This window comes from Wyeomyia smithii, chromosome 1 (assembly GCF_029784165.1).
Source record: "Wyeomyia smithii strain HCP4-BCI-WySm-NY-G18 chromosome 1, ASM2978416v1, whole genome shotgun sequence".
Lineage (NCBI taxonomy): Eukaryota > Metazoa > Arthropoda > Insecta > Diptera > Culicidae > Wyeomyia > Wyeomyia smithii.
In genome coordinates this window covers 171,884,845-171,906,929 of record NC_073694.1, presented here as the reverse complement: position 1 = coordinate 171,906,929, position 22,085 = coordinate 171,884,845, and the positions used below count along the sequence as shown (strand labels likewise).

At 39.9% G+C, this 22,085-nt stretch overlaps 6 protein-coding genes, 1 long non-coding RNA gene and 2 other non-coding genes across 11 annotated transcripts; 4 read left to right on the top strand and 5 right to left on the bottom strand.

The window, feature by feature from the left end:
• Window positions 1-328: 328 nt before the first annotated feature.
• Trnal-aag (transfer RNA leucine (anticodon AAG)) lies at window positions 329-410 on the bottom strand. Its single transcript has one exon. It is a non-coding gene; the product is annotated as a tRNA-Leu (tRNA).
• An 816-nt stretch (window positions 411-1,226) lies between these two features.
• Window positions 1,227-1,308, bottom strand: Trnal-aag (transfer RNA leucine (anticodon AAG)). The gene has a single exon. It is a non-coding gene; the product is annotated as a tRNA-Leu (tRNA).
• Window positions 1,309-1,546: 238 nt separating this feature from the next.
• On the bottom strand, window positions 1,547-2,868 carry LOC129722674 (50S ribosomal protein L1). Its single transcript, XM_055676324.1, has 2 exons — window positions 2,563-2,868; window positions 1,547-2,497 (listed from the first exon to the last, which is right to left on the bottom strand). The coding sequence occupies exons 1-2, from the start codon at window positions 2,751-2,753 to the stop codon at window positions 1,609-1,611; spliced, it is 1,080 nt and encodes a 359-aa protein (XP_055532299.1). The 5' UTR covers window positions 2,754-2,868; the 3' UTR covers window positions 1,547-1,608.
• Window positions 2,869-2,870: 2 nt separating this feature from the next.
• On the top strand, window positions 2,871-4,663 carry LOC129722661 (adenylyltransferase and sulfurtransferase MOCS3). Of its 2 annotated transcripts, none has more exons than XM_055676285.1 (3): window positions 2,871-3,027; window positions 3,130-3,246; window positions 3,355-4,663. In XM_055676285.1, exons 2-3 carry the CDS (start codon window positions 3,136-3,138, stop codon window positions 4,558-4,560), a joined length of 1,317 nt encoding a protein of 438 aa, XP_055532260.1. In that variant the 5' UTR covers window positions 2,871-3,027; window positions 3,130-3,135; the 3' UTR covers window positions 4,561-4,663. The 2 variants fall into 2 exon arrangements, with proteins under 2 accessions (XP_055532260.1, XP_055532272.1); XM_055676297.1 differs by having other exon boundaries at window positions 2,914-3,027; window positions 3,103-3,246.
• A 138-nt stretch (window positions 4,664-4,801) lies between these two features.
• Window positions 4,802-8,395, top strand: LOC129722651 (nicastrin). Of its 2 annotated transcripts, XM_055676273.1 has the most exons (4): window positions 4,802-5,607; window positions 5,670-6,019; window positions 6,085-8,119; window positions 8,197-8,395. In XM_055676273.1, exons 2-4 carry the CDS (start codon window positions 5,959-5,961, stop codon window positions 8,219-8,221), a joined length of 2,121 nt encoding a protein of 706 aa, XP_055532248.1. In that variant the 5' UTR covers window positions 4,802-5,607; window positions 5,670-5,958; the 3' UTR covers window positions 8,222-8,395. The 2 variants fall into 2 exon arrangements, with proteins under 2 accessions (XP_055532248.1, XP_055532238.1); XM_055676263.1 differs by having other exon boundaries at window positions 4,802-6,019.
• LOC129722667 (RIB43A-like with coiled-coils protein 2) lies at window positions 8,257-9,630 on the bottom strand. The gene is made up of 2 exons (XM_055676311.1): window positions 9,499-9,630; window positions 8,257-9,430 (listed from the first exon to the last, which is right to left on the bottom strand). Exons 1-2 carry the CDS (start codon window positions 9,619-9,621, stop codon window positions 8,408-8,410), a joined length of 1,146 nt encoding a protein of 381 aa, XP_055532286.1. The 5' UTR covers window positions 9,622-9,630; the 3' UTR covers window positions 8,257-8,407.
• A 170-nt stretch (window positions 9,631-9,800) lies between these two features.
• On the bottom strand, window positions 9,801-11,203 carry LOC129722679 (histone deacetylase 11). Its single transcript, XM_055676338.1, has 2 exons — window positions 10,718-11,203; window positions 9,801-10,664 (listed from the first exon to the last, which is right to left on the bottom strand). Exons 1-2 carry the CDS (start codon window positions 11,024-11,026, stop codon window positions 9,909-9,911), a joined length of 1,065 nt encoding a protein of 354 aa, XP_055532313.1. The 5' UTR covers window positions 11,027-11,203; the 3' UTR covers window positions 9,801-9,908.
• LOC129722688 (uncharacterized) lies at window positions 11,022-12,599 on the top strand. Its single transcript, XR_008727631.1, has 3 exons — window positions 11,022-11,229; window positions 11,296-11,524; window positions 12,474-12,599. It is a non-coding gene; the product is annotated as an uncharacterized LOC129722688 (long non-coding RNA).
• A 202-nt stretch (window positions 12,600-12,801) lies between these two features.
• LOC129717690 (WD repeat-containing protein 37) lies at window positions 12,802-16,946 on the top strand. Its single transcript, XM_055667784.1, has 3 exons — window positions 12,802-13,455; window positions 13,510-14,371; window positions 14,429-16,946. Exons 1-3 carry the CDS (start codon window positions 13,131-13,133, stop codon window positions 14,802-14,804), a joined length of 1,563 nt encoding a protein of 520 aa, XP_055523759.1. The 5' UTR covers window positions 12,802-13,130; the 3' UTR covers window positions 14,805-16,946.
• Window positions 16,947-22,085: the final 5,139 nt, after the last annotated feature.

Genomic DNA, 22,085 nt, shown 5'->3' with positions numbered 1-22,085 from the left:
GTCTCTCTGGTGTATAGGCTGACTAGTTGTATGCGTAGAAAATTACTCGTATAACTAGTCAGCCTATACACCAGAGAGACGCCGAGACACTCACCGTTAAAGCAACTGTCAACATCAAAACGGATAACGGCAATGCAAAATTATACAACTCGCCCGTTTTGATGTTGACAGTTGCCTTAACGGTGAGTGTCTTGTCATTTCTCTAATGTATAGGTTCGCTACGTATAACGCATAATTTCAAACCTTGCGTTACGTCCGTTACATTTTTGGAGTGAGAGCCGTTCTTAGGATGGAACATGAGTGTATGTAATCTGTAAAAAAAGTATCTTGGCAGCGGTGGGATTCGAACCCACGCCTCCGAAGAGACTGGTGCCTTAAACCAGCGCCTTAGACCGCTCGGCCACGCTACCTTATCAGAAGGCGAGGAAATGGTTGTCGTCTGATCTTCTCAATATCCAGGGGTGTAGTTATGTGACGAGAAAAGTTGACAATTCTAATTAGGTTTGACAATTGTAAGATCTTTTCATATTAAAAGAGCCATGTGGCTCATAAGTCATAATGATCCTCAATCTCCAGAAACATGGGTCTGCAATCAAGCTAATGTTTTGGGTTTCTGTAAACTGTTTAGTATAAAGTAGCCAATAATTGTATTAAATATTAGCCATGAGAAGTAGATAGATACCCGTTTGAGAAGGGGCAAACATTACTTTGGGTGTGCACGAAATTCATGAGTTCACACTTCGAGTAAGAATTGGCCGGTACTTACAGAATACAAACGCGCTGGAATGTTAAGTTTCCGCTGGCTGTTTCTTTTTTCACTAGGGGAAAAAATTGAGATCCACAATCTTCGATTTTGTTGGATTGAATTTGTTTACAGTTCCAAGCGAAGTCCCTCTTGCAAATTCTAACAGGCATCTATTTTAAATGAGTGAAGAATCTTCCTGACTAAAGGGGTATGTAATGAGATTTTTGAGGGCGACTGTCAAACGTATAGAGTGTAGACAGGGCTGCCATCCCCTTGGCTAAAACTGACAAATCTTACGGTGCGCTTCGGGTTTGACCTGGTGTACTGGGTAAAAATCAAGCGAATAAAAAAGGGGTTTTGACGGGCTCCAGGTCAAAATGAGGTGAGCTGGTGGAATAAAGAAATTCGCTGTAAGTTTCGGGTACTTTCGTAGGAACGTAAACAAGGCGCGCACAACATGATGTTGTTGTACAAAAAATCTTGGCAGCGGTGGGATTCGAACCCACGCCCCCGAAGAGACTGGTGCCTTAAACCAGCGCCTTAGACCGCTCGGCCACGCTACCTCATGACGATAGAAGTGCTTAAAGTATTATTTGAGAACATGTACCACATGCAATGTAACTTTTTTTTATCTGAGTAGGTATATAATTACTTTTCGATATCTTACCACACAAAACCTAATTTAATTTAAAGAAACAAAAAATAGTTTTAAAAATTACTTTCAATTTGTCCCAGCTACTGTAAATGTTGAGCTAATTTTCAACAATCGGAAAATAGTTCTCAAGACAGTATTCGAAATAATTGTCATTTTGTCTACAATCGGTATTTTAATTCGCTAACAGTTCATGGTCATATCATTGTTATCATCCGTTGTTCACAGCGGTTCGCGTTTCATTTTCTTCGTCAGATTCTTCCTCAAGCTCTTCGACAGCAGCTTTTCCTTTTCTGTTCGGTGTTACTTTACCCTCCTCCGGTACGTACAGGAATGGGTCGATTTTCAGTGTTTCACCCGAGGGTGGACTTTTCAGTAGAACACGTGTAATGAATTTCCCTTCACGCTTTGGCCGCATCGAGTTAACATCACTAAGCAAGGCAGACAGATTTTGTTCTAGACACTTGACGTCCATTTGCAATGTGCCAACACAAGCCACAATTGAGCCGAAATCTTTTTGATACTCATCTTTCTCGGCAGAGTATTGAATTCCGTGGGAATATTTTTCTATCATTTCTGCCATATTCACACCCAGCGTTCCATTTCGTGGGTTCGGGAATTTGCTCTTTTTAAGCAGACCACGTATCACGACAAGATCTGGTAAGATGTTAGGATGAGCGAGAATAAATGGGTATTCGGAAAGCTGCAAATCACCATTCTGAATCTCTTTAATTAGCTCTACACCTCCGACAAGCGTAGCTCCGGCATCAGATGCCTCCTTAAGAACGTCTTGTCCTTTGGCAAAAACAATAATGTTGCGGTTTTCGGTAGTTGGAAATTTGTGCGGAATTGCCACCATTCGTTGGAAATTATCTACGAAACGTGTGATTTTCTCCGCTTGCATGTTTAGCTCGATGTGCGCATAAAGTGGTGCATTGGGCAGATTGTACATCGATGGATGATGTGTCTCACGGTGACAAAGAATTGCTTCTTCAGTCGTATATATTTTCCATTTGTAGTACTTGCCTACCCAACAATTATCAACCGGCACTTGCTTCCAGCTGTCATCTATGTGTTTGTTTATCAGGTTGAGGTTCAATCTGAAATGCAAACAAAACATTCTTATTGCCGATGAAATCATGACAGTAGAAGTAAGAGTACAAACTTGTCTTTGTTTCGCATGTCATGTCGAATAAATCCGATTTTTTCAACAACTTTTTTAACTTTAGCCTTCCGTGCCTTCTCACGAGTACCCTTGCGAGCGGCAAAATCTACTGCTGATATTTGCACTGTCCGAACGTTAGCCAATACCCCACAGGGTGCTAAGAATCGGTTGATAGCCGAAACCGAGAACATTTCCAGGAGTGAAAACGATTCAGACCTTCGGAATACTTATTTATGGAAAAAATTAAACTTTTTCACGTTGACAGCAGTAGCCACAATAATGTCAAAACGTGCTATAAGAATGTAAAATAAACAAAAACATTGTTTTGGGAAATGACGTTAACGTCGAAGCAAACCCGCGCTTGACAATTCAGCGTCGTTTCGTTCCGTTGACGGGGGCTGACGGTGATTGAGAAACGATCTTGTTTTCAAAGTTTAGCGCCTGCATCTGCTGCTGAAAAGTAACGTAAGTAATCAAATATTTATAGATCTTAACAAACGTGTTTTGTAACAAATACTGTGATATTTTCGCTTGAAAAAGAATATTCATAGTAATTATGAAATCTAGGTCGGAATGGAAGCAGAATTAGAGATTGAAGAGCTGGAGCGAGACATACGAACATTGCGAAAGAATCTCAAGGAGAAGGTGCAACAATTGAAGACCTTGAAAAGTCATTTTCAGAAAGTAAGTAATCAGAAAGTACCGATATTTGAAAGAGCATATTTTACTCAAATTAGCTGGTACCTTACTTTTATTTTGGTGTTTTGAAACAAGATATTTTTGCCGTTTTAGAATTGCATAAATAAGTTGAACAACAATGAAATCGCCCGTTACAGTCGGCAAATAATTTTGTCAGAAATCGGTGTTCATGGACAATTAAAACTCAAAAAGGCATCTGTACTAGTAGTAGGCGCCGGTGGACTGGGATGCCCTTCCTCGTTATATCTAGCCGGAGCCGGTATAGGGCGTATCGGTATTTTAGACTACGATGAAGTGGAGCTAACAAATCTCCACCGACAGCTGCTGCATACGGAATCTACTGTTGGTCTTAGAAAGGTTGAATCTGCGAAGTCATTCTTGGCGGAGCTGAACTCACAGATTGAGCTTATAACTCATCATACGCAGATTACGAGTGATAACGCGCTAACAATAATTGAACAATACGACATCGTCGTTGACGCAACTGATAATGTTGCAACTAGATATTTGTTGAATGATGCTTGTGTAATGCTCAAAAAGCCTTTGGTTTCCGGCAGTGCTTTACAGTTGGAAGGACAATTGACAGTATATAATTATAAAAATAGCCCCTGTTATCGTTGTCTCTTTCCTACACCTCCACCTCCAGAAACAGTAACTAATTGTGGAGATGGTGGTGTTCTCGGTGCGGTAACAGGTGTTATTGGTGCTTTGCAGGCTTTAGAAACAATCAAAATAATTCTTGGCAATGAAGGCGTGCTGGTTGGTCGACTGCTGCTGTTTGATGGACAACAGAGTACATTCAAAAATTTGAAACTTCGCGCTAAAAAGCTTAACTGTGTAGTTTGCTCTGAAAATCCATCCTTGACAAAACTCATCGACTATGAACAATTCTGTAGTATGAAGGCAACGGACAAGGATTCCAATTTGAAATTACTGTCTGAGAACGAACGCATCACCGTCGAACAGTATAAACAATTGTTGGATAATGGTAACCAGCATGTACTGATCGACGTTCGTGGAACAAATCAGTTTGAAATGTGTCAGCTTCCAGCATCGATAAACATTCCAATCGACGACATTCTTGAGAATCGACGAATGGAGGAACTTCTGGCCAAAGTTTCACCAGATGCAACGCAATTACCTACGTTCGTAATATGTCGCCGTGGAAATGATTCCCAGCTCGCCGTACAGCATTTGACGCCCATTTTCAAAGAGCGTGGTTTGAATCCGCCTAAGGATATCTCAGGAGGGCTGCACGCTTGGACGCACAATATTGACAAATGTTTTCCGATTTATTGACACGGCGAAATAAAGTTTTTGAAAATTTTCAAATAGATTTGTTGGTTGGATGCTTTCACAAAGTTTTTGTAAAAATGCAAATAAATTCAACCGAGCACAAAAATCGATCTCAGTGAACGTTGTATCCCGGAATCGGAAAAAGATCAATTTCCGAAAAACTATGCGCTCTGTCAAGCTACAACATTGAATATTTGGGGAAAATCAGGACAAATGCTAAAATATGAAAAACAAATCAGGACGCCCAAATAGGATTTTAAAATCAGGACATGTCCTGCTAAATCAGGACGGATGGTATCCCTATACACAACAGCAATGAGATTTAGCTGTTTGGGGATGGATTCTTACGAACGCCTTATTACCACTGTGGTATATAATACTCAAGAAGGCACGGTAACTTTCTGAAAAAAAACATTTGTTTTTGTACCGTTCATCAGAATGCTACTGCATCAGCAGTCACTAAATATCACTTAGAACATCAAATTATAGGGAAAACTTTAAAGAAATTCCTTGGAATCTTATCTGAAAAGCAATCAATAATTACAATTAATTTATAATTTGTTTGCCCCGTTTACCCGAATTAACAAAAAAAAAGGTAAAATGACCACTTTTGGGACGCCGGCACAGAGAACAGACATTGATGATTATATAAAAAATTGAAAATGGTGTGTGCAATTTGTAATCAAAATACGTTAAAACATTAACGACATCTGTCTTGTGGTGCCAAAATTGCACTGCATAAAAATTGCCGTATCAATATTTTATCAATATTAGTGCTTGGTTTGTTTCGACGCGAGTGCCACATACCAGGAACATTACCTTTTGCCATTACCATTACCGGTTAAACGACGGTTGCAAGTTTTTACTTATCCTTTGAAAATAAGATGAACGTCTGTTTACTGTGTTTGTACGCTTTCCACTTTACTTTGAATGTTCACTTGAATATTTTAGATAATAATACCAGATAAAATCTAGGGTAAAATCGTAAAAAATAACATATATCAAAACAACAAAAACATGTTGTTCAGCAACACTGCCAAAATCAAAACAGTAAGCTTGATGGTAAATTAGGTTGTTCAGCTATTCACGAATTTCTAACTTCATATTTTCAGCAAAAATAGAAAATAGCTACAAAAAATAAAATTTTCGTCATATCGCGTGGAATCACTCATATACACGAGTGTCGGTATATCTGGCATCCCTGGCCATACTGAAAGTTGTTTTGTTAGCTATCAGACACGAAAATTAGATGGTAAACAGATCTTGATTGTTTTACTCGTGTTACTATAGTTATTTTATAATATTCAGTGTAATTCTATGTTGAGTGTTGTAGAAGAAGCATAAACGATAGCCATAGATATCATACAGTAAATTAAATAAATATCGCTTGGGAGGTTCGCAATGCCACCGCGATACCTGAGGCATTTGAATGTCCTTTTAGTTTTCATATTTTTGAATCATGGTGAGTCAGACAGAGGTAGCCTCTAATACGAAGCTGTTTTTGTGACAAACTAATCTTCATTGCAGTACACTCTCAGCGTATTAAGGACGACATGTACACTTCGATCAGTGGAGCACATTGTTTTCGCCGATTGAATGGAACTCATGTAACGGGTTGTAGCTCGAAACTGGGAGGTTCGGTTGGTGTTTTACATTTTGTGCGTTCGTCAGCGGATATTGATTTTGTAGTTGAGCAGCATCCGGCTCCACCATATGCACCGGTTATATCTCCGCATTTGTTTACGAGAGAAAACATATTGCGATTGCGTGATCATGGAGGCGAACATATATCGGCGGTGATACTTATTAATAATGCGACTCTGTTGGATCATTACAGTCAGGAATCACCATGTCCTAATCAGTTTAGTGGGTTGATTGCTTCGCAGATGGGCAGTGAAACTTGTAGCATCGATCAGCCACAGAAAAGTTGGAATCCTTGGGGGACAGGATTGCTTTTGGAAGATTTTCCTTTTCCCATTTATTATGTCGCGGATCCGGACGAGATTGCTAAGTTGTACGATTGTTTTGAAAAGTACAACAATCACGATCTGAATAACCAACATAGTAGAAGTTTATGCAGTATTCAAGTGAATGCCTTCATGTCAGCTGCTGTGGATTCTCGTGTTTGCTTGGCGAGATCAACGTTCTTCAACTCGTTGAATCCGGTGAAATTTTGTGATCCGCTACAAGGAAAAAATGTTTTTGCTACGCTGTTTCCTCGAGTTCAGGTGAATCCAGAAGACCGAAAAATTGATTTGACGGAAAGAATCGTTCTGCTGTCTACCAGAATGGATACAACAACAATGTTTGACGGAATCGGTCTAGGGGCAATGGACTCTTTGGTATCTTTCTCGGTTCTGATGGCAATCGCACATTTTCTGGCAAAAGCCTACCCGCAGCGGATTAGTTCAAGCGGACCGAACGTTTTGTTCGTTTTCTTCAATGGAGAATCGTACGATTATATCGGTTCCCAAAGATTTGTGTATGACCTACAAAAAGGAGCCTTCCCAACCAAAGGTGGATTGTCGAATCCTATTTCAATGGATAATATCGATCTAATGATTGATTTGGGATCGATGGATAATCTCAATGATCTCAAGTTATATCACGCTTCGCAATTATCGGCAGTTCCTCATATAGTTCAAGCTATTGAACGCATAAACCTATCCTTCGGCTTTAACATAAAAATGGATAGCCCCATATTGACGACAAATCTACCCCCTATGTCATCGCATTCATTTCTTCGAGAGAATAGTTCTTTTCCTGCGATAATGTTTACATCAGTACCAGGAAATCGTTTTTATCATTCGATATACGACGACAACGAAAATTTAAAGTTTGTCTACGGAAACCATTCGAAGGAAATTGATTTCACACAGCTAGAAGATCTGTCGAAGCCAAATGTATATTTTCCCGAAGATTCACTACAGATTCGGATTCGAAATGTATCTTCTTTGCTAGGAATGATGATCTTAGAGTTAATATCTGGAAACCCTTACACCGCACGTTTGGGTACCAACAGTATTCTCATTGATGAGTTTTTGTACTGTTTTCTGCATTCGGCCAATTGTCCATTATTTCACGCAGCAGCGAAACCGGATTCACCTAAAGCGTTTCCAGTACCACCGACACGTTACATCAGCGTTCACTCTACACTTCCTTCAGAGGCTTCTGGTTGGACACATCGATTGTTAGGTCTTCTGGTCGGCCAAAAGGTGGATAACAATACCAAGACCGATTGCCAAGCGCTGCATTTGCCCTACAATTGGTACGCAGGTTACTCAGGAGAAGGGGAATGTCGTTTGACTACTCAAAACTTCAGTCAGGCAATGTCGCCGGCGTTTTTGAATGATAGCTATGATTTCGCATCCGGCCAGTACTCCACATGGACCGAATCAACGTGGCGTGAGATGTCAGCACGAATATTCCTTCGACCGTCAGCATCACACGAGACGCTCACGCTATCTGTCGGCTTTGTCGTATTGGTGCTTTCGTTTGTGTTGGTATTTTTCGTGAACAGCCGCTCGGAAGTGCTGTTCAATCAAAGTGCATCGACGATTCCGTAAGTAATGACTTGACATTGATTATTACATAGTTTGGGTAGGTCTGCTCAGCTAACTATGCATTATTTCGTTTCAGTATTGCTTCACCGACACAGTGTTGAATGCCCGCCATTGAGCAAACTAAATGAGGAAGCAATTTTCTGTGAGATGTATCTATTTATTAAAACCGCTGTGTAATGTAAATCAATTAATAATTTTGTTTTCCGCTAAATTTTAATTTTGTCACCAATATTACAGGAGTAGAAATATAAAATTAATAAGCTGACTACTTCAAACTTGTTACGTTTTTATCGGCTGGATGTATTAAATTGGTTGAAATATTCCATTGTGGGACGATTCTGATACACCGTTTGATTCAAATGGTCCAGTTTCTGTTGCTGCTCGTTTGAAAGTCTAAAATTGTCGTGCCCAATTTTACCAGCCAACTGTCTACGGTTTCGATTCAACTCGCGCTCTTTTGCCAGCACCATCCGATCGAAGTCGTTGGTTAACTTGTCCCATGCCATTTTAGTTGCCGTTTCTTCTTTCTGACGACGATGCAGTTCTTCTCGTTGTTTCTCTTGATTCTCCCGTATCTGCTGCAACTCCTCAGTACTCATGCCTTTGTAAGCGTAGGGAATAATCCGATTTGGACCTAAACTACTTTTAGCTACATCTGGATTTTCTGTTAGAATATCGCTTGTTAGATGATTGTAGATTTCTGCCTGATTATCTTCTTGCTCTGCACGTTTTTGCTGGTTTAGATTCCAATCTTGTTGTTGCTTTAAATGGTGATTATATTGATTGATGGCTTGCTGTATTCTATGTCGCGAACAACGCTCTTCTGCTGCCAGTTGGCATACCCTTTGTTCTCTAGCTTGTAAAGTTTCTTCAAGAAAGTGTTCCGCTGCAATACGATCCATTTCCGCTTTCCTTTTTTCACGAATTTGCTGTTCTAGCCAGGATCGTTGCTGCTGTTTTTGTAATTGTATTCGTTCCTTTTGTGAAAGATCCTCCCCGTCGAACTTTTGTGCCCCTGAGACTGTCAATCTAGGGTCGTAGTCACCGACTCGTGCCGGCTGCGATTTCTTCAGATAGTTCGGATCGAATAAATCAAAATCGCGCGATTGTTCTGGTTTTTGGCTCAAAGCTCGAAACTGGTTGATTTCAGTCTCCAATTGTTGTCGTAGTAATTGTTGCTCTCTGTGTTTCAGTTGGATAACCTGATTCTGGCGACGCTGCTCGTCTTCGATTTTTCGTTGTTGCTCTCGTACATTTTGCTGAATGTCATGCTTCTCTTTGAGCTGCTGTTCTAAAGCTATCGTATCGACCTGCAACGTTATTCACATTGAAAAATGGCAAAAGAACGATTGCATTTATATTGAAAATTAAGTATTACCCCTATAATTCTTTGACGGGCATTGAAAATACGCTGCCTTCGAGCTTCTTCGTACTGGCGGCGTCGCTCGATAGCTGCAGCTTCTTTTCGATCCTGATGATTGATAAATAAAGAATTCAACATAGCTAATTTTTAAGGTTTCGACTGTAGCTCATGAAATCGTACAAACTTGTCTCATTGAATGCCACTTCACTATGGAAACAAACAAGCATAGCTTCCTTTGGACAAACTCTGTTCTGCGCATAACCCTTTTGAAGTAGCATGCTTGAGTAGATTGTGATTATAAATAAATAGAAGGCAACCACTTTTGCAAGTCAATAAATACATTAATTTTGAAAATACAGTGTTTCTTTTTTTCTAGTTTGCATCACATATCGTTTCAACGTAGTTTCATTGCTCAACAATTTTCGTTATTGCTGATGTGGTTTCGGCAAAAACCCTTTTTCGTTTAAATTGATTATTGAATCGGCAATAACTCGTGCTGAGCTTCTCAGGTAGCCCCCACTGAGTAGCATTACTATCGATATATTCTTAGCGCGAGCCATTCGAAACACAATCTCATCACGCTCAATAACACCCGTCGGAGTGATGTCTAGTATACCCAATGGGTCTCCTTTGAGAATGTCTGTTCCGGCATTGTACACAAGAAAATTTGGCTCAAACTCTGCTAACGAATCGCCTAAGTGTTTCTGCAATTTATGTAAATACTCTTTATCGCCTGTGTGGGGTTTCAATTCCACTGCTCGATTGATAGCGAGTTTAGCATCTTGATCTCTCGGATAGATCAAATAGTTGTACATGTCGATTATGAACAAGCTATCATCTCCTATTAAATCTCGGGCATAACCATTGCCCTGGTGAGCATCTAGGTCTAATATCATAATTTTTTCAACTCCTTTTCCGCTAGACTGTAGCATTCTTACAGTCATTGTAATGTCTGCGTATGGGCAAAACCCTCCTCCCCGATCGGAGCTGCAATGATGAAATCCTCCCCCAAGATTTATTGCCCAACCGGTACCAGCCGGATAAGCGAGCGCACATTTTGCAGCTAATATAGATCCGGCAGTTTGATAGCGCATGGGCCGTAAGTAGCTACGTTGGACAAAATAGTTTGGCACGAAAATAAGAGGTGGGATTTCAGCTATCTTGGCTACGTTAACACTCCACTGCAACGAGAAAAATATATATAGTAGTGTTTTGGTCAAAATCATGGCCATACTTTCAAGCTTTTAATATAGCGTTTGGTATGAACATCCAACAGCTTCTCCGTGGTAATTTCTTCAGGTCTGTACACTTCATTATCATTTGTAATAAGATTTTCAGCTTTTAACATCTTGTAGATGTGCTCTCCTTTAGCAGCATCGAAAGGGTGCAGCCTCTGAAGGCCACAAAATGTGACACCGTATTCAGCTCGATAAACGATGGGAAATTTAGTACTGCGTAATACTGTATCACCATCGAATGCATCATCGTTTTCCGTCGAATCTGGTCTTGTCTGACTTCCAGGACGACGTATTTTTAAACACATCGCAAATTGTCTAGTGATTTCGACGAAACATTTATGTTGATGTGAAAGTTCGAAGCTTTTGAAAGTCGCTTATTGCGCCCGAAAGACCAACGGATTCAAGTTTATACGCGTACGCGAGCATATACAGAAATCTTCGTGCGTTGAACAAAGTAAATCAAGCTGAGGTATAGATACTGAGTGACAAGTGAAAAAAGGGAAAATAGGTAAAAGAAACAGTGATGCCAGATAGCAATCACGAGTAAAAGCAAAAAATCAATTCGGTTTTTTAGAGCGACTGGATGGGTCTACTACGAAAGGCTGAAACTCAAAAGGCAGAAACACGAAAAGCTGAAACTCGAAAGGCTGAAATCACGAAAGGCTAAAAACTACAAAAGGCTGAAAAACACGGAATGCTGAATCATGATGAGTAGAGCATGGTGTAACGGTTTGACCAAAAACTAGGCGCGGAGTGAGGAAGCGTTGTTTCACTTTGGAGGGTTGGAGACGAGGCATCACTAGGTAATTGAATATCGCAAATTCAGGTGTTTTAAGTTGGAAATTGTTTCTTAAATTAATGAATATTGGTAGCAAGGTATGTAGCATTGCTATATTTATAATTTAAATGCATCCAAATGATATATTTTGAGATGCGATAATTTTTATGCCCTAGTTGTTTATAAACAAACCTACTGGTTGGCAATTTTTTTTCCAATATGGCCGATTCTGCTTTTGACATATCGTTACACCATGTCTTTATACATCATGTGCTGAATCACGAAAGGCTGAAAATTCAAAAAGTTTCTTATTTTCGATTTCATCATTTGTGTGAACTATTTGTGTTCCCGAAAAAAAAATATACGACATATTTTACAGTGAGAACAGTAATTGGACATTGATTTTTATTGTAACCATGAAAAACATGACATGTTTACTGTAAGGTTGCAAACTGTTATTGTCATTACCATGTTTTAACAACGTTTTTTGTTGTTGAACTTTCCACCGACAATAATTTAACCATGAAAAACATTGTCAGTGATTTCTAAATGAATGGAAAAAATGCTTGAAAAATGCTGTTAAAATCATAACAACACCCCTTTTTCATGGTAAAAATGGCAAAAACAATGTTTTTTATTGTTCTGGACAATAATATTCAATGTAAAATTGATGTATTTACAATGAAAAACATGGTTAAATTATAGTATAATTATGTAACTATCGCAGCAACTTTTGTTTTTTTTGATGTTATTTTTTTCGGGTTGACTATCAGACTGTCGCCAAAGTCTGTATATTTTTATGCGATTTCTACCACCGAAAATCTTCCGGTCTATGAGATATTTCAATAGCACAATTTCTGCATTTAAACATAAGTTTATATTAAAAACTACATATAATGCAACACACTCGTGGCCTTTGGCCAACTCGATTGTCTGAGGTCAATGCTGTCCTTACTATATAATTCGCGTTTCAGATGCAATCAGCAATATTTATAAGGATTTTATCAGGCCTATGAAAAGACGCCTTTTTTGTGACCGAAAAATAATAAGCAACATTATGGAACCACGGTTGGTTCGAAATGGAAATGGAGCCAAAAAAAATGACACATACAACCCAGTGCAAAAGCATAGGCGCATCTAAGGCCTGGATTTTATAGTTTGCCTTGAGTTTCGAAAAAATATCGACCCGAAAATATCGATCCGATCCAGCTTGACATCGACCCTGTCGACCATATCGACGATATCGACGTCGTTTATATCGATAAAAACAACGATATTCGGGCCTCTGGGTATCGATACGGTATCGGCCAATGCAAATGTCAAGAACATTGCATTACAAGTAACAAAAAAATTGCCATTACTGCACATATTTGTAAAAGTATAGTACATATATTGATCAGAGAGTATTGACAATTGAAAATAGAAAAAAACGGTAATAAATCCAAATAAAGTAAATGAAAAATGAGATTTGAATCTTTAAAGCCGAGCTAGTGCGTTTAGAATAGCTGCAATCGACGGTGATTAATTCGTGTTTAGATCTAGTCATTTTTTACGATTTAACGAGGACGGGCAATACGGAGTCGCTTGCATAATAGTCGAACCTGAATTATCCCTTTATAGTATAGCCAGAAATGCCGCTGGATTCTGGCGTGGTAAGTGGTTCAGGGGGAAAGCAAGTTACTGCGACAGGATGCATTTGTGGTGCAGTTGGAGGAACACAAACGGTAGTGGTAAATCCTGCGGTGTCGGCTATAGTAGGGGTTGGTAACACGGCTGCAGCTGGTAAACAACTTTCGGCAAAAAAATCACTTAAGTTGTCCAGTTTGACTGATGATATGTTAGGACCACCTTCGGCTACCGGAAGTCATCATGAAGAGCCATTTAGAGCTCGACTGCATCAACTTTTTTCTCAGATTGAAAAAGAATTTGAATTGTTGCACGCGGAGAATTTAAGCTGTATGTGAAAAGTATTTTTTATATATTTGAATATAATTTTAATATGTTTTACAGTACAAGAAAAGTTAGAAGCCGTGGCTGGGACTCCTCGAGATTCGACAGGTGGAGATCGTCTATTGCCATTGCAGGATTCCTATGAAGCAGATGGAGTCGTCAATAAGAGTTTCAAATCTAAGCTAGGCAGCACGGGAAATAAAGTTAAGGCTAGTCACAAGATTCGAGCTCAAACCAGCAGGATTGTATCGAGTTTCAAGGCACAATCGGTAGTTAGTTCATTGGTACGAGAATTTTGTGGTCACAAAGATGGAGTATGGCAGGTTAGCTCGAAAACAGGTCAACCGATTATTGGAACTGCTTCGGCAGACCATAGTGCATGCATATGGGGAATTGATACAGGACGCTGTATGTTGCAATATCAAGGTCACAGTGGATCGGTAAACTCGATAAAGTTTCACCAAAGCAGAGATCTTGTACTAACTGGAAGTGGTGACGCAACAGCTCACATTTGGCAGGCAGTCGTGAATTGGGAAGTACCAGCAAGAAAGGGACATTCCTCCGAAGAGGAACTGGACGAAGAAGATGAACCTTATGAGGAAAAAGAACGAATTGACGTTTTGAGAACGCCAATATGCGAGTTTTCGGGTCCAGGTGGACACACTTCGGTGATCGTTGCCGCAGATTGGCTCCCTGGAGGCGACCAGCTTATTACAGCTAGCTGGGATCGAACAGCCATTTTGTGGGATGTGGAGACACGCGAACCGTTGCAACCTCTTTGCGGACATGATCATGAATTAACGCATGCTTCGGCACATCAGAGTCAACGCTTGGTGGTGACAGCTTCGAGGGATTCGACCTTTCGTCTGTGGGATTTCCGTGATCCGATTCCTGCGGTGTCTGTTTTCCAAGGCCACACTGAGTATGGATTAACTAACAATCCCGAACATTGTTTATTCTTTTACATTTTATTTTACAGAAGTGTCACTTCTACCGTATTCACGCGTGACGATAAGGTTGTTTCCGGATCGGATGATCGATCGGTAAAGGTATGGGAATTGCGAAACATGCGCTCAGCATTGACTACCATTCGAACGGATTCGGCTGTGAATCGGCTTGCCGTTTCAGCTGGCGGGGTTATTGCTATTCCACATGATAATCGTCACATAAGACTGTTCGATTTGAATGGGCAGCGAATTGCGCGGTTACCTCGCACCAGCCGTCAGGGACACCGGCGAATGGTTTCATCTGTTGCTTGGACTGAAGACATTAATTCCACTTGCAATCTTTTCTCTTGCGGATTTGACCGACGTGTGCTTGGTTGGGGCGTCTGTTTGCCACCCAAAGAAAACTAATTCAAAACATATGTAAGCGTGATAAATTGGACATGAAGGGAACATATTGTTAGGTTTTGTTAGAGTCTTGTGAATAACAAGAATGGAAAATATCTCTCACTCGGAGAATCGTTTCCGGTTTTCTATCGCATGGAATAATTTTGCAAGTTTTTGTTTACAAACAATGATGCGGCTACTTGGTAACAGTTATGAAAAAGAATCATTGAAGATTATTTCAGGAAGATCAATGCAGAAATTTTCGCTTTTTGAAAACAAAAATTTTTCACATATTTTTATGCTATGCGTTGTTTGTCATGATATTCAACATTAAATGGATTATATCATAAGATGCCTCTGACAATGCTATAAAATTGGACTCGTAATCATGATAACGCTTTTCTAACATTTTTATAAAAAAAAACTCATTTTGTGAGTCATATATCTTCTAAGCCCCCTGATATCGTTGGAAAGTATTAAACTAGCCTCTCGATTATTCTCTATTGTATTTTTTGGCGAAAGGCTCCAAGTATAAGGCGATTCAAATCTCAATGCATGTACTCCAAAGACATTACAGAACAAATTTTCTGAAAGACATTCGTTTAAAAAAACTGTGTAGTGCCTATATCAGATTTCTACATCTAGCAGCCAATAGGAAATTCCGCCTTTATTCACATTACACTTATTCAAAAGAAGAAAATTAGTCGCTTGATTTGCGCGTGGTGTACTTGTACAGATACGGATCTGCGAAACAAAACAGACGAAACAAACAAACGCTAGTAATCGCATGTAAAAAATGTTCACTACAGGTTCTGCTCAAAGCTGTCGGAAGCGATAGAGAATCGGTTTCGACTCACTTCTGATAAATCATCGCTCAAATGTTTTTCCTCTGTGCTGGAATTTGAAGTATAATCATTTTAAAGATTCACAGCTAGACCCCATAGAATGCATATTTTTAGGAATTTAAAAACGTTTTACAGTTTTACTTCTGCCAGTTGTCATTCACTGGCAGCTACCTATTTTAACCTTTAACAATTTGCCTAGCCGAGGTTGGGGCGCGGTACTGTATCTGCCGCTGGATTTGTTAACTAAATGTTATTTTAATTCCCACAAATGACGATAATTTACATTTGTATATTTTCCTGAATTATTGGATTTTCTAATCGTTGTGTGAATCTTGAAAAGATTGATTTATAATTTACAACAAATTTCAGGAGAGTATATCAATGAAACCTGACGGATATAACAATACTGTAACCCTTCCATGCATGTTATGTGAAACATATTGATCTGTTTGTATTATAACTACGTATGAAAGAATGTTATTTTTTATTGAATAATTGTTGTTAATTTGGTTAACAGAGATCTTACTGATCCGTACGTTATTTCGATTGTTTACGGTAACTAGCTTGTAATATTATCATGATAAAACAAACTAATCAGTCAACTGAGGCGGTTGGAATTTAACTGTATTTCTTGTGCAGGCATAGTAGTACATAAATGTCATTTATTTCTGTGCTGTACGTTGTAAGGGTTTATCAATTACAATGCATTTGAATGAAGGTTAAAACAGAATCTCACCACTATTGTAAGGATTCTCGAATAGTGTAACAGTGTACGGAAGCCTTGTGGAGTTGGGCACTTTATTGCACTGAGCACAAATCCAATGAAATCAGGATAAACTGCCTTTGTAACAATATATGTACAGTTTTACTCTTTTAATAACACTTACTCATGAGCATAACAGGTTTTAAAATGTGGCGTACAGGCGATGTATTGGAGCATAGGCTGGATCCGTTCTAGTTTAATGTGAAAAGCTCTGTGATTTTATGAATGCTCTTTTTCAATCTAGGTTGCTATATGCATGACCATACGTGCAAAATACTTGTTTCACCTTACATTTACATTACAATGAAAAGTTAAACTTTTAAGCATATATCTTGGTGTTATTAGACATAGAGTTCAAGTGTTTAGGGTGAACTGAAGGGATTTTATGCAATATATTGTTTAAAGCGGCAACGGTGTCAGGCTCGAGTTGCTTGCTGGATATTTACTACTTTCTTTACAAGTATCAGATGTCGTACAACTTCAGAGGAAAATAGCCCGACTATTCAAAGTACCAAATAATATAAACAAATTGCGAAAATAAAATATCGGTGGAATCAACGTGTTTTGTGTTTATTGAATAAAACTATGAGTGTATGTGTCCAAGTGCCTAAACGCAGTTCGTAAGTAAACTTGCAATCATTCAGTGTATCTTTCTGATGTCTGTGTTAGAAAAATAACTTTTCGGTACAAAGAAAACTGAACGAAACCTATCGCGGGACCGACTTTTGAATACCACGTCGATTAAGCATGTCATCAGGTGAAGCTCCGTCAGGGGCCGCTTATAGGTGTTGAAAATCAACGGCAGATGCTCTAATTATAGCCTGATCAATGTATATGCACCGACAAACGATAGACCCGATGAAGTGGAAGAGTAGTTCAAAGAGCTCCTCGAAAAAACAACATTGTTTTTATTTAGTAAAACGTATTTCTTACATGAGTGAAAACACATATGTGCCTTTTTTTTTAAATAAACTATTGAATCAATTATTAAAATGGTGGCAATAATGTTGTCACTGGCCGTTAACCCCAAAAACGTTGGTGGCAATATTTTTGCCGCTACTACGTAAGTTCACTTTATTGTAATTTTGGAAAATCGGAACAGTGTAGCAATTGAAAAATACAAAAGTATAGTAAAATTTAATTTATTTGGCATGGAATAATTCGAAACAAGGAGTTGCATAAAGTGGTACTTTGCACTTAGAACATTGAATTTGCGATCTTTTATTGTTGGTTTTTGTACTGCATCGGCGACAACGACGGAAAGAAGGCAACGAACGGCTTGTGACTACCGACATCAGAAAAACGTAGACAATCTGGAACGCCTTTTTTATAGTTTAAATTTCTTGATTTTTTCACTGATTTTCGGCTGACTTTGAAAGCTTCGTTTCCTGGATTTATAATCGCTTGTGAGCTCTATAATCGCTTGTTACGTGCCAACTTCAATATGTAATGCAACTGGGACATACGGCTCCGCACATTTTTGGTAGAAGTGTATGTGTTTGTAATAGCCAAGTCCAAACTAAAACAGGAAATACTCATCCCAACTTCTTGCTTTCTCTACCCACCTCATAGGTGATCAAACCGATCAACTCCACCCAGCCGCTTAGTGTACTCCACAATTGTTTTTGGGCATGTATAGGTAATAGTCTTCCTGGTTCCATCATGCAGTTTTCTTTTACATGTAGTTTTTTCGTTTCCAGGATGAAACGCTGTTGTTAATAATGTTACCAGTTTTGAATCTTGTCAAAGAAAAAAGCAACGTAGCAGCGTAGCTCCTTTTTGACACGCAGAATTTAACATGTCAAGAAGAGGTCGAATTTTGAACAGCTTGTCATGGTTCTTAGAATTCCTCGGAGGCATCATACGGTTGTCGTTCAAATGCAGGTGTTCTAGATTTTTTTTTTGAATCTCTTGCATATGAAAGAATGGGTCGATTGACCAGTGCAAATCAATACTTGGCTGTGGTTTGAGTCCCATCAGAATCATAATCCCTAGAAAGGCTTTAATTTCCGCTTGCGAACGTATTCCCAGCGTCGACTATGCTGTTGATCACCGTAAATGTTCGTTTGCGTAACAATAAGTTCCAGGACATTATCGTCAATTTTTTTTTTAAATATTAAATGGGACGTGCGTTTCCTGGAAAACACCCTGAGGCTTTTAAATGAACTATATCAAAATTGGATGTAATGGGTTCTTGTGGCCAATCGGTCTTTCTGCAGTCAACTTCATCGTTGTCAGATTGGTCTGTTTCGGAATCATCTTCATCGGAATGACTTTCATCCCAGCCACTGATACCTGAACATAATTTAACAAAAATTCGACAGTGCATCAACAATAGGGTGCCAATTGCATGTTTAAGAGAAAATAAATTTTCGAATTTTGTTTAGTAGTAATGTTTGCATTAAAAAAATCGGATGGTGATAGTAAAAAACCAAGACATAATTGACTTCAATGAGTTTACCATGGAAGGTAATTATATAAGCTCACTTGGCCTTCCGGGAGTTTACCAGATAATTTGCCATGGTGGACGAAAACTTGCGTGTAGGCATGTTTTTGAGTTCTTGAATGGGACGCACCCTGGGCACCGCATTGATTTTCAGCCGCTCCGCCTCCTCCAACGATTGCTTCGAGTAGTGAGCCGACACCAGATCCGGCCAGAGCACAGCGTCTTCGCCCCTATGGTATTTCTTGATGAACGACTCAACTTCCAGCAGGCACTTCGTACTATAAATTTCCCCGTTCACGACCAGTACGGAGCTTCTCGCTGGTTGTCAGCCACAGCAGCACCTTCTTTGGGAATTTGGTGTGTGAAAGAATTTCACTTCAGAGCTTACTTCCTTTGTGGGGGAAGTAAAATACGGAGTGCCCTGCCAGTCTTTACCAGATAGGTCTTGACGTCGACCACCACCATCACGTCGCGATTCGCCGAAAAACCGACGTGACCATATTAATCAGCTGATGCCACTGCGTCATTGCCTGCAGCTCCGAGACCAATGGACCAATGTTTGCCAGGTACTTTTCCAAAGACGAGGATGAGCTAGAGCGACTTGTGAATTTGGTTATCATCACTGCAGTCACCTATGCGGATTCTGGTGGTCCGCAAGCCGGATCGTTCTGTGCGGATTTGTGTGGACTTCTCCCGCGGGTTGAAGTGCACTCGAAATGAACCATCGACTACACATACTTCCTTCTAGTTCATACTCCAAATGGCCGGAAATCATTCGGACCAAACGCACCACTACCGCTCCTACACTGTTGAGTCTGCGAAAGATCTTTGGGAGATTCGGAATGCCGGTAGTATTGGTGACCGACAGTGGTCCATAGCTGATCAGCGACACCTTCGAAGTGTTCTGCGAGAAAAACGGGATCATGTATCTGAAAACAGGGGTTCGCCATAAAAGGCAGAATTACAAAAGGCAGAAGAACGAAAGGCCCCGAGCAGGAGAAAATATCATAATAATATCACAACCAGATATTGGAAATACACCTCATTTCGATCTTAATATGGTTTACATAGTTGATAAAATAACAAAAAATAATACCAAAATATTATTCCTCAAAGACTATATGAATAACAAAGCTTGATATTTCAATAACAAATTAATAATTTGAATTAAAAATCACGAAAATGACCAACTAAGATATTTTCAACCTATTGAACCTTGAATGCATAACTGAATATATTATGAATAATCAATAACGAACAAGTTTCACTTGAAAACTTACATTTAATTAGATATAATAAAATCAACTCAAATATCCTATTGAAGGCATAGCGAGATATGATATTTTCATATGCATGTTTCAAACCTGAATATCTTTAAAATAACACGATAAGTTCTCATAGCTAAATATGTTATTGATGAGTTATTATTTTGTTCTGCTCTCCTGCCCGGGGCAGAATCATGAAAGGCAGAATTGTATGACCGTACACACAAGGCAGAATATTTCAAGAGGCGGATATATGAAAAGCAGAATTTCGAAGGACACGAAAGGCAGAATCACTGGAAGCAAAACCTGACTCACGATAGCCAAGTGCGTGATGGCAAATTGGTGCGAATCCTGGTCGCGGTTCTAAAGCTGCTACTCTACATTTATTGTTTATTGTTATTTGGTAACCAGACTTAATAACTGGTCGCAAGCAATGACCAGTTTTGGCGGGAGGTGCAAATCAAGCCTAATTCTTAGATCCGAAACGTGCAAACTGGTTTGGCTTAGATCTTTAAGACTTTCACGACGTTGCGGAGAGTAATTTTTTAATGTTAGGTATAACTTACACTAGTCTCAACGGCTTGTGCGGTATGGTTAACATAACACAATTCATGCGGCGAAGACGCATAAACGAGGGCAAGGGACCGAGGCGTCACAAAGCCGCCGTGGTTTCCGCAGTCCGAGCCGGCCACCAACCTGCCGTCGGAAGCGGCGGCCTCTCGCACGACTGATCTACTGGATTTCTAGGATTATTCAAACAGGTTTTCTTGCCCTTAGTTAAGTTCAAAGCGGTAGCGCGTAAGGACAACATACACTTAGACAATAGAGCCGGCCAAAGGCCGCGAGTGTGTGTTATGAAAGGGAAAATAGATGATACAATGTTAGTAAAGTATATAACCAAAATCGGATCTGCCGTTTTGTGATTCTGCCTCATGAAATATTCTGCCTTTCGTAATTCTGCCTTTTATGATTTCGCCTTTTGATTTTCCGTCTTTCGTAGGAAACCCTGGAAACAACACCGTTCCATTCCCAAAGCAACGGGCAGGCGGAACTCTTCGTTGACACCTCTAAAAGGTTCTTTAAAAGGATCAAGAAAATTTAGGCCGGAGGGCACATTTCTTGTGTTCTATCGTTCAACACCCTGTCATAGTGCACCTGGAGGGAAGTCACCTGCCGAAGTCCTACTTGGTCGACCAATAGGTACTTCGTTAGAACTCCTAACCAAGGTTTTCACCAAGATGAACAACAGTAAGCAAGACCGTCAATTCAACGCGAAGGCGAAGGAGAAGAGCTTTGGGGCGAAAGAGCAGGTGTACGGGCAAGTGCACCACGGTATCAACTGGAGCTGGATCGCTGGAGAAGTCGTAGAGCGAATAGGTCGAGTCATGTATAATGTATGGTTCCCAGAACGGCAATGGTTAATCCGTTTACACAGCGATCAACTACGGAAACGATTGGGCGTAAATGAAAAACCTAACCAAGCGGTGGCAAGCATATCACTAGATATCCAGTTAGATACGTGGAGATTGAAACCATCGGAAGATGAATCCTGGACAGACCAAGCTTTCCGAATTGTCAGATCAGCAACGTCGTGTTCGAATTCCATCGCCTCAGGTATCTGATTTCGAGGTACCACTCCTGCGACGTTCTTCGAAACAACGACATACACCGGTACGCCATGAGCCATACCAGCTCTACTAAAAAAGTGAGGTGTTGGGGTGCGACCCTGGCGACCCTATCTCTGCGGCTGTCATCCGAAAAGCTGTCATCCAAGAGAATACTATCGTGGTCTGGCACCATCATGTATTAATAATTGGCAAATGTCATTGGTCATATAAAAGCCGGCTGAACTGTCCGATTTCTATTACGTGTGTTGCTGAAATTGATAACACTGGTCGACAAAAGCGAAAAAATGGCCCAGAAAGATTATAGCTTTTTAACCATTCCTCTGGCAGCAACGACCTCCTTCTTTCCTTCCTCAACCGA